This window comes from Stegodyphus dumicola, chromosome 1, assembly GCF_044657685.1.
Source record: "Stegodyphus dumicola isolate Sdum_Otavi_A_Nest chromosome 1, ASM4465768v1".
NCBI lineage: Eukaryota > Metazoa > Arthropoda > Arachnida > Araneae > Eresidae > Stegodyphus > Stegodyphus dumicola.
The window spans coordinates 136,841,895-136,854,140 of NC_140768.1; the positions used below are offsets into that span (position 1 = coordinate 136,841,895).

At 30.1% G+C, this 12,246-nt stretch overlaps 1 protein-coding gene across 4 annotated transcripts in view; it reads left to right on the forward strand.

Annotated features, from left to right (window-relative positions):
- The window catches only part of TBC1d7 (TBC1 domain family member 7), a 60,104-nt gene extending 51,975 nt beyond the window's left edge, over window positions 1-8,129 (forward strand). The window contains exons 5-8 of one of the 4 annotated variants that reach the window (XR_015042302.1): window positions 1,367-1,496; window positions 2,526-2,600; window positions 5,655-5,710; window positions 7,137-8,129. Coding sequence is in view for 2 of the 4 variants with exons in the window: in XM_085821195.1 (XP_085677321.1) it covers window positions 1,367-1,496; window positions 2,526-2,585 (190 nt within the window). In the remaining 2 variants the exon portion in view is untranslated. Of the gene's footprint in view, window positions 1-1,366; window positions 1,497-2,525; window positions 2,601-5,654; window positions 5,711-5,930; window positions 6,281-7,136 lie in introns of those variants that run through there. The other 3 variants (XR_015042298.1, XM_085821195.1, XM_085821187.1) reach the window with 3 other exon arrangements.
- Window positions 8,130-12,246: the final 4,117 nt, after the last annotated feature.

Sequence of the window (12,246 nt, forward strand, 5' to 3'; positions counted from 1 at the left end):
AGAGCTTGGATTTGATCAAATTAAAGAAACAATGAAGAAATCTGAAAAAATAAAAATAATAATAAAAAAAAATCTAATGAATTTAAAGAAATTCAAATCTGAAGTTGCATCATGCTTATGCAAAATGGGGTACGATCGAAATGCTAAAAGAGGAAGACCTAGTAATACTTCAATAGAACAAATGTCTCAGACTAAAAGATGCAAAGGGACTGCCCAGTCCGTTCCATGTAAGGACATTCGTAGAGATGGTATAAATCATTGGCCAATATGGTCAGAAAAGAATACTGTGCAAGTTTCCAAACTGCAAGAGCTACACTCAAACTGAGTGCGAAAAGTGTAAAGTAGGAGACGTTTTACAACAAAGTCAATAACTGCTTTAAAAGTTTTCATTGTATGTAAGGCTAAAGCAATTTATAACAATGAATAATAAAATCCTCATATAAAAAAAAGTTTTGTAATTTTACAGCACTACTGTGCAATGTTGCACTTCTGCAACAAACAAAAAAAAAAGACTGAAATTCAATTTAAAACTGCTTAGTTTTTTTTTTAAAATATTTTTTCCTTTTATTATTACTTAAGAAGTAGCTGATATAATTTTTTCATAGAAATTTAAAAAATTGGGAAGTTAAGGGTTAATCGACATGTTTGTTCAGAAAGAATAAGAAACAAAATTTAATTAATTAGATTTTGAAACTGAATCTAGATCATTATTTATACAGTGCAACATGTAATTTATTTTGTAGTTTTGAATAGATAAACACAAAAGAAGAGAAAATTTGCATTAACCTTGCTGAATGTGAAGAACAATGCAAGAGAATTTGAACTACATAGTTCACTTCGAATTTCAACATTTTCTTTTCCATTCAGTAACAGGATTGAGTGTATTGTTGACAGGATTAAATGGTTTTTATGTAATCCTTCATATTACTGGAGTAATTCAATTCTTCTGATAACAGGTTTAGGAATAGTTTATAAGCATATGTAGCATATTAAATAACAGTTTCATATGGGGGAAAATATATCTATTATTAACCATGTAGCTGGCCATTGTGAAAATATTTATCAAATATATCTTTGTGAATTTTGTGTAGATTGCTCTTGAGTATATGGATTTTATTCTTATAGAATTCTTCCAGTCAGTATTGAAACTCTTTTTATAAAATTTATCACCATTTTTTTGAAAAAGCTTTATATTTGGAAGTGCATAATAAAGCTTGTTATTCTTGTTACTCTTTAAACGAACAATGATATTGGAGATTCCATTATACGAACATTGTAAATTTAAAGAATTTGATTTCTGTAATCAAATTTCCTTTATCCCTTGAATTTTATAATTTCTTTTAATTTGTACTTTTCGTTATTTTAGAATATGTGATAAAGTGATTGGTGGATCTTGCAAGATTTTATCGTATGTTGGAGCTGCAATATTAATGGTTCGTCGACACCCTTTATTAGCGCTAACTGGGCCAGAAGCGGCTATTGAATTGCTCAAAAAAGTGAGTCTAGCTGTAGAATTAGAGATATGAAATAAGTATTTAATGTATATTTGTAAATTATTTAGAATCTTACATTGATCCGTCACAGAAATATGAAATTTTACTTATAAAGTACAGTAGAATTTCTGTCAACCAAGGTCTCTGTTAACTGAACTGACAATCATTTTATCAAGAAATCACTGTGGAAATATTGTAACATTAGAAAAGGCACAGTCAAAATCAGTAACACCTGCGGCTGGGGACGAGCATTCTGGGGAGCTCTTTCATTCTCAAAACGTAGTGGTGTGCATTTGGCATTGTTTACTTTCTCATGCAACATAAAATAAAGAATTTGGACTATTAGTGTGCCAAACTGCAGAGAGTGAATGTACAACTTAACCTGAGGTAGAATGAATAGATTCATGAATATATATGGTGTGCTTATGTTGCATGATAGCACTTGTCTCAATATGTCACTAAAACCCTACTAATTATTCTATTAGCTGCCTTGTGAAGCCCTTCCTTACCCATCCCATTCATCAAACTTGTCTCCCAACAGATTACCACCTTTTTTCCCATATGGACAACTGTCTTCATGGTCAAAAGCAGAGCTGGATTCAGACTTTTTGCTGTCTGGTGCAATCTTGACATTTCCTAAATTCTAAAATTTCCCTACCTCCTAAAGGCTGTTGACAGGTGCAGCTGCTGTACTGGCTAATTCTTGAGGTCATAGCCATGACAGTTCTGAGCATGAGATTCATAGTTTGGCAAAAAGGCCTAGATGCCAAAGATTACTATTTTGACTAAAATAATTCCTCTTTTTTGTTAAGTTTTTGCACATATAAAGATGTTGGTCTTTTCGAATGCACCAACCTAATATTTATAAATCATTTAAGTTATGATAAAGGAATAGTCACCCTAAAGAACTGTGGGATGCATAAAATGGGTACATGAAAATGTGATAATTATTCATCGGTTAGCTCTTAGGCATTAATTATAGCTAATGTAATAATTATACTATATAACTTTGAGATTCATTATATTTGACAGATTCCAGAAGATACATCTGATGTTGTAGTTAATAAAGCTCTAGACTTATACTACAGCTGAAGCCAAAATTAATCAGTAAGAACCATGCATTTCTTTCATTTTATTTTTTACATTTATGTTGAGTATTGTGCTACCATGTTTACTAAATTACTATAGCAATTTCTTGTACCCAAGTTTACTTTTGGCACAATTGTTTCTTTTGCAGTACATAGTTCTTTAGTGTAAAAATAACTGCAAGAATAACTAATTATTCTACTGTATTAACACTTATCTACATTCGAGCAACTTGATCCAGTAGCTTATAAAGTTCTAATAAGAGATTGCTAAGGATGTAATTTGTTTTTTGAGATAGTATATAATTAAGTTTAACCCTCTCACTGCACATCCTGCTATTTCCATGGGCAACGTAAAAATACCAAAATTTGCACAACCCGCGGTTTCCACGCAGATGAATTTCTGCCATCTATTTAACTGTGCAACCCATTCAAGGTTTCCTTTCAGCTTTTCTGTGATGTTTAATTGTTTATTTAGATGTGGGCTAACAAATGACGTTAGTTGTCCACATTTTTGCAAATATACAAGAATACGTAATGTAGCATTTTGCACACGCATTTCAGAGCTCAAAGATGTCTGGCAGGAAGTGTTTCACGAGTGATGTAACCTATATTCCTGACAATATTTCTGACACTGATAGTAGTTCTGACTCTGATTTCAAGTATATTGAAGATAGTTATGGCGAAACTGATGAGAATGTCTCAGATTCCTCCGCAGATTGTTAGGAATCTGAAAATTCATTTTCTATTGAAAACGTTTGACAGTGGTGCAAAATATTACATTATGCAGATATTTTTATTAGTATATATATGTTTTACTTTGTATTTTATAAAATAAATCATAATTTAACCAATATTAAATTTCAAAATTTTCCTTTTATATCATTATTCTGACAACCTTTTTCTATGATCTAATTCTATATTGAAAAAAAAAACTCTTTTACAAAAATTTTTTGCATATTTTAACTCTAAAATGTATGTAGATTTGAAATATGTAATAAAAAAAATACACAATTTTTTAAACCTATTTTGATAAAAAAGAAGTGCGCAGTGAGAGGATTAAGCATCCATAAAGCATGCAAATTGCCTCATAGAATAAAGCAATGAATATCTTAGGTTTCATATACATACTTGCCAACACAGGAGATCTCCTGATTTTATCAGGAGATCTTTATCAAAGATTTTTTAAATGATAAACATATATTTTTTAATAATGAATTTACTTTAAATAGTTACTAATTAATATCTGAAAGTTCAGTTTCTAATTCTTAAATGCACACAGTACAAAAATACTTTCATGGGGGGTGGGGGACTTTTTTATTTGAATCTTTTAACAAAAAAATAATACTTTAATCAGTTTTCGTACAAATGCTATGAACAGTGGCAGATTTTGCTTTCATTGAGAAAGAAATAAAGAAATTTCATAATTTTGTTAATAGCTGTTGCAATGTAGGCTTGCTTAAGCTAATAAAAGTTTTTCTAATGTGTCTTTATTAATATTTAATATAAATTTAGTCATCGATTTTGCAACAACTTGCACTCTGCATTACTATGGAGCATTGGCAGGATGATCAGCTTTATTCTAGACATTTCAGTATACTTTAAAATTTTATCAGCACCTTTCAGTTTTCCAATTAAACACCACTGGGCGTCAATCCTAGCTGGTTTTATAAATTTATTCAAGTTTTTAATTGTAAACTGCAAAATTGTGATTGTAGTATACCACTTGCAACATCAATATCATTTTCATGACTAAATGAAGTAAAACTGTAAATCTATTTAAAAAAGTATCTTGTTGTATCAGGGAAAAAAAAAATGTATTTGTTAGAGCAAAAAATTGTATTTGAAGAGCTTTAGCATATAAAGTCCCTTCATTGTTGATTGGAAATTTATGTAGTTGTATGTGGATTGGAAATTTAATCACATACTCGGCAGAAATAGCTTTGAACGTGATCTGAAAGTTCTTCCACTACTCTGTTAGTTGCAGTCCCTATTACCAAATCTTCATTCTTCTTCTGTTTTTTCTATTTCACCATAAATTACATATATAGAATTAGAAGACAAAACAAAGACTGGTTTTACAAACTTTGCGAAAATACCTTTAAACAGATTATAAATCATTGATTGCAAAACAGGATTTTATAAGATCTAACCTTTTTTGCTATCATACAAAGTGTTTAGATCTCAGAGTGTGACTCTTGCATAGGCGTGAAAACAATTACAGCAGGGTAAAGGTGTAAATAGCCCTTTTATTTATTACACAGAATCATGCTTAATCCATTCTGGAATTTATTCGAGGAAATAAAATTTACTTTGTAATTTTTAACAAAAAGGCACTGTTTCCGTGCTCACAAAAACACCGATTACTTGCAATGAGAACTATAAATTGGAAAGAAGTAGTACTAGACTTCACAATTTAATCTATCTTAACAGGCTGACTCAGCAGTTTATACCCGCAACAGAACAAATAAATGGCCAGACTGTGTAGCCACTGATAAGTTAACAGCTGGAGGCCAAAATAGCAAACATGCACTATACTAGTGAAATCTGTCTAAACATTTGAATACGCTCTTTCTCCCACTTAAAATTTGCATTCTGGCGAGGAAATGTGAGGTGAAGCAGAAAATTCAGAAAAGATACCAAAATTATAATAACTGGTTAGTGAACTGAGGGAAACCCTACAAATTAATGGAATTCCTCTGTTTAAAACTGTATCAAGAATACTGAATGATGACAAAATGAATTGTACCAAAAAAAAATTTTTTTTAAGGTCCTAAGACAAAAACATAAATATTCATTGTTCATAATATAAATTTACAGTAATCGGAAAATGTTTCACTTGTTGAGCAATTTAAAAAAAAAATTTTTGACAGAAATTTGTATCAGCTTTACGCTTATATTTAGCTAACATTCGCATTTTTCAGTAACCTTTAACATGTTATATGTTTTTTAATTTATGAAAAGCTGCTATAATTTTTTAAATGCTGTTTCAAACTGTTACATTTTTTTAATATCACTTCAAAAATTGATTTTGCTGATACACATTTAAAATTAGTTATAATTTTTTATCCTATAGTGTAACATCTTAATTTAACAAAAAAGTTGCCTTCAGTGATATGTCCTTTCATATTGGTAAGTGTCCAGATTTTATAATTGGAAAACTGGTATTTTTTTCATAATAAATTAATTTCTTGTCATAAAATTCTTCAGTTTGCTTAACTAGTTACATTTTTAAATTAGCATTTTTTATTTGTTTGTTAAATTTAAATAAAATATATTGTTTTAAACATATGTATTTCAAGTTTAGTTATATATTTGAAAATTATACTGTATAACTTTTTTCTTTTTTCAGAAATATTCTGCCAAATCAAAAGATCTCAGAATTTTCAGTTTTCTGTAATCATTGTTACTTTTAAGTTTATACATTCATCAACGGCTGCGAAAAACTTTCCTTACTTCATATTTATTCCTTATGTAACATTCATTCTTGGAACATTTTGTTCTTTTCTTGCATGAAATAGTGATTGCATTTAGGAAGGGCAGACTGCGATCATCTTCAAACCTGTGATATTTTTGTCTGTGGAATGAAATGTGTATAAAGAAAAATCTGCTACAAATTAATTTTATTTTTTAGTGTTTTTATTAATAAATGCTTTTTTACAAATTTTACATGAATAAATGAAGGGAATTTTTTGTTAGAAACTTTAGTATTTTTAGTCCAAAGGGGCTTTGTCCCTGAAAGACTATTGTTTTGCATTGCAAACTTTAAAAGGCTCTATCACTTTTCAAATTATTGCCACCAAATACTATCGCCCTGTATTATATTTAAAGAAATTAAATAATGATGAATCTGAATAAATGTACATATGTTTCTCGCGTTGTGATAAAACAATGGTACCTAGAGCCATCCAGTTTCGAATGATGTAATCCTACTGCAAATATGAGCATCTGAAAGCCCAAATGTGAAATCTGGAATTTGTTTTATTATCAATTTCATATTTTGTAAAACTTTAACAAATTTTTGATTAACAAACTCAATGATTTAAAAGCAAGCAATGGCAACACTCTACGGGGGGGGGGGACTGTTTATCTCCAGTGCGCAGAACTGCGTTTCGGAAATTCTAAAGATATGCTCATTTTAAAATTATTTTGCGACATTGCTCTTGAGCTGAATTTTATAGTTTAAGTGCAAAGAACATATTTAATAAAGGAAACACACAAAACATTAAAAAAACCCCTTTGGACGTAATTTAAAATCTGAAACACCTCAGATTTTTTTCTTTTGCTTATAAAAATACTGCCCTTCCTATATGTTTCAAGAGTATTAAAGGTTAGGCCTGGAGAAACTGCATCCTTTTAGAACACTAGCTACAACATATTGCCCTATTATTTTTCCCCCAATTGATTTTATTTCATATGATGATGCCACATTCAAAATACGAGTATACCAATTTAACAATTTTTGGTATCATTATTGCTTTTGAATTATATAACAGTATCTAAAAAAATTACAATATATAGAATGCTAATTGTAATTTTAATGTAATTTTCATTACAGAAACTAGAGATGTAGCTATGCAATAAGCAAAAAATTGTTAAAGAAGCTAGAGGTGATTGTGGTCCAGACTTTTTTTTACTTATATACAAATTTTGAAATCTTGAATTCCGAGATCTGAAAAACTGCATATAAACATAATCATCATTATGTGTTATGTTCAAAATCGTAAGTACGGTGTCATCGTATATGGACAAATAATCTTCATGGACAGTAATCTTGAAGACTGACGTTCATGATTAATTTTTATTAGTGCACAAAGGTTGAAAATTTTTAGAAATTCTGGAAGAGTTAATACATTAAAAAAGGAGTTTAAGTATATTTTGAAAGAGTCGTATGTAGAATAAGTCTTCAAAATAAGAAGAGAATGCCATCAAATTTAATGGCATTAATTATGTTCTGCTTTGTGAATAAATTACTTTGCCAAATGTCATTTCAGAAGGTGAAACATTTCTGTTACACCAAAAGATCAGAAACTAGCAAACAGACAGTCACTTAACTTATGCAAATTAACCTAAAAACCTACATTGTTTACAATATCAGTTTTTTTTTTTTTTTTTTCCATTTCTTTTGGGCCATCCACTGTTGAAAGTGCAATTAATTGTACAAGACTCATATTATGATAGAATATAGGATTATCTTACAAAAATAAATGTGAAATTTTTGGACCAGAAAATCCTACTCAGGGCCTTATTGTTAAAGATTTTAGGAATAATTTAATAAATATCTGAACAGTTTAAATTCTTTACATTCCATGAACCACTCTCTTATTAATAGCAGTTCATCGTAAATACCTGTTAATATCACACTTCATGTTCTAATCTTGTTACTCAAAGGGTAAAGCTATTATCTACACCAGGGTGTCTTAAACTGTGGGTCACCAAAAATTTTAGCAGTTTTGATATTTCTTTAACTTATTATAATAATTTTACAATTACCATATATTTTTACACAATGTAGCTGAAAATAGATAAAGATAAGACTATGCAGACAAAAAAAAAAAAAAAAAAAGAGACTGTTTTGACGCATTCTTTTTATACTATAAATGTTTATTTTCCTTGCATTGCACGTGACCCTGTCATTTTGTCTGTTACTTATTTAAAATTTTCACATTGTTCTATGTCTTAAAATTAGAAATTAAAGTTAATGACCTAAAACTGCAATAGTATATTACAGAACAAGTGAAAAAATTGAAAATTTTACTTACATGTATGTTGGATTTGCACAATACTTATGGGGTCCCACAAAATTTTTGTAAATATTATGAGGTCCTGGGGGTTGCGACTGAAAAAAGTTTAAGAAACTCTGATTTACACCAAAATGACCGACTGTATGAACTTTCAATTGTTAGTAAAGAAAATAATGAGCACTGCACTTCCCATCACTTAACTTCACCCCTTTAATAAATTAAAAAGCATTATACTTGTTGCTCTGGTAAAGAAAATTGTTTGAAAATTTCCATGTGTGTATTTATTTGTATCATATGTATTATTTGAAATGGGCTGACAGTCACGGTATGCTTTGATTTAAATTTTGCAACAATTTGTTGGATATGTTCAATGGTCATCTTCGCAAAAATACCAGTTTTCATCATAAACTATGAGAACTTTTACACTAAAAAAAGCGTTGGAAAGAGAATGGTATTTATCATTAAATGTATCACCACTATATTATCTGTTTTATTATGCTATCATGAGAAAAGATTTCTGATATTAGTCAACAGCAGAACAAAATCAAATCTAATAACAAGCTCTTAATGGGAACCACTTAAGCTTTTGGTCATGACTGCATTTATAGCCTGCCATTGTTAGGCTGTTATTTGTGATGTAGTAACAAATTCCTTTTGGTCTCAAGGGGTAATTGCAATAGCTGAAACGAGAGTTAGCCATAAATGGCTAAGTAATACTGATGGGTGCCAGAGCAGCATGATAATGCCATTTTGTTAAATTTTTACAGAGTTTAGCTTTTTGGTGTATAAATTTCATAACCACTTTGTATTTCTGGAGTTTGCTTTTTACATGCATTAATCAATTTTGCTGTGTTATGTTTGTAATAGATCTGACAAAGAGAGGTAAACTAATTTTTGAAATGTTGCTATGTTATTGGGAGTAAGCACGTACAGATCATAACACTTCTCAAGCTCAAAACTATGAATATTAGCTTAACATTAAAATAGTCCAAATGGTATATATCCTGCGATTAACCTGTTCACATTAGCTAAGTACACATGCAGAATAAAAAATAATCAAAATACTCTATGAGTAAATAACCATGTGCATTATATATACTTTACACTATTAGATTATGCAAAATCTACGAGCTTTAGAATCCATTTTATATATAAATACAAAATGAATAAGGAATCATATCGAAATATCACACTGCTGTACCCACCTGTAGCTGAAGCTGAAAAAAAGTAGTTTTCCCAAGTTCTATTCCTCGCAGTGAACAACAGGTATTACATTCATGCCCTCCAAGAGCTTTGAAAAGTCATCAGGAATAAAAGACTAAAGCAGAACATAATTCACATTCATCATTATTATGCATGCCCTTAAGCATCTTTGGCCCCCAGTAAGTTACGTAATCAGCAAACTAGTGTCTGGATAGTGAACTTTAATCTATTATTTAGACTACATTTTGTACATTTAGACTTCTAGCCCAGATTGTTTAGTGGTTAGGGGAGCCGACTGTGATACTGAAGGGCCCAGGTTCGAATCCCAAAGAAGGCACAGATGTAAATTGTCTGCCCCCTCATAGGAGGTAATGGTGGCCGCCTGTTAGGTGCGTCCACAATAAAATGACCACCTTAGGAATGTACAATGCCGAAAAAAGGCAAGTGCATGCCATTCGATTAAAAAACAAAACTTTTAGACTTCTACTTGTCCAGTGAAGGACAATCCATGGCAACAATATGTTGACATAAATGAATTGAAAATAAGTAAAACAATGTGCAGCTAATTTTTTCCAAAGGGGATTCAAATGTTGGCTTCAGCAATGGGATAAATTGTATGTAATGAAAATTAAGTTGAATAATACCATCATTCTAACAATGGGGTTTGTACAATCTGTGTCAGTTAATGAAATAGTAAAAATGACTTTTGCATTACTTTTGGTAATAGCAATGTATAAAGTAAATACAGGCTAATTGCCTTAAAAATATCCATGAGAACATCCCTTTGTTTAAGTATTAGTCCTTGTATATGTTGTCATAATTAAATAATTCAATTAAATCCATCTCTGAAATTCAAATGGAATAATTTTTAAAAGTTTTTACCTCATGTAGTAACAAGCATTACTCAGCAGCAGAACTCTATATAAACCCATAGAATCCAAAAAACTACAAAATTATCATGAACAGATTAGCCAAGAAATAAATATAAAAAAAAATTATAAAAGAATTTTGTATCTATAATTAATGCCACAATTCCCATCCACATTGCCCATTAATGCCCTGTCCACGTAGCAATGATATTTACCATATACTGTTTTGGTAATATTAAATATCTGACAGTCCCTTAGCTATCTTTACCTAGAATTTTAGAAAACTCAATGAAAAACTCCAAAAGGTCAAAATAAAACTCTGATGATTCTCTGTATTTTCTTCAATACACAATCTTTTAGGTTTTGTATTTCTATTTAAATTTGCAAGGATATTTCTAAAATAATTCTCAAAAAGGTATTGAAATGGTAAAGGAAAATAATTAAGAATTTAAAGTTGTTATAATTTGCACAGGTAGTATGCTAGAGAACTATGTTCAAAAGCTACAATTTGTAGTGTTTATTGCTGACATTTTTTGTTCTCAATCCCTTTTTATAACTTGTACTATTTGACTGCTCATCTTTGCTTTTTGTATCTTTTATTTTTTTGTAATATTTACTTACATATATCTTATCTGTAAACTTGTATTGCTTATTTTCTGCTGCTGATGCATTGCTTGCATATGTGCCACAATCTATTAACAACCCTGTTAAAATCATTATCCTGTATTTTTGGAACAAAGCCAGTGGATTTCTTTGCTCTAGTGTTAACCTCTCTTTCAGCCTTTGTTAGTCTGGGACGGAGCTTCGGTCCAGGAACCCCTGTCTCATGACCTGCGGCCACCTTACAGAATTAGTGATATAGAATGTAGTGTACTTTATTATTCAGTCAGCAGCAGATCAATTTCCCTAGATATTAAGAATATCATAATCAAAATATATTGTCATTTTTATATACAATGAACCCTCTCCAAGATGACAATTTATGATTCTAGAGAATAAGCTCATTTATGAAGGTGGTCATCTTAGAGAAACCAACAATTAGCAATGGTAAGTATTGTGTGTTCATTTAAATTTACTGTATTTATGTATTTTAGGGTTTGCTGAAGAAAAATACTCATGCCAAAATTTGATACATTGATTTATTAATACCATTAAATTAAGAAAATTATGAATGAATTACAAAAATAAGTGGTAAACACACTAATAAAAATAAACATGCAACAATTTCCTTTACATCCAATTCCTAAAATAATCTTATATACATTAAATGTGCAAAAGAGAACTTTCATGTAAAACTAAAACAAAATTAATTAAAACTTTATTTTGTAAATTCATGTGTTCAGTAATTTCAAAAACACTCACTACTTATATTATTCCATCAAGCACAGTCATAATTCATCACTCAAGCTTGCCAAATGATGAATATTTTAATAAGTATCAGTCTTTCGGCCAGACTGCCAGCAATTTATTAATCCTATTTTAAAACTTCAACATACATGGATTATCAACTATGAAATCAACATGACCAATGAAAATAATAAATAAAAATGAACTACTTTTGAATCAATTTTAGCATTGATTTATTATAAAATACCAACTGCTTAAACAAGAAATAGTGTACTAGCAGAGTGGTAAAATCGCTGAACACTGGCAGTTCAACCTGGAGATTCCACGCATGGACATTTTCATGGTTTTCCCCATGTGTAATGTGAATATGAGCCACTTTTCCTTAAAAAGTCTCCAAGAAGACATCCATCATCTAAGTAGATTATACCAAACCACGAAAAGAAATGAAAAAATTAGCATAAACAATATAAAAATGTGAAATGACTAAACAAAGCTATTTCAGTAT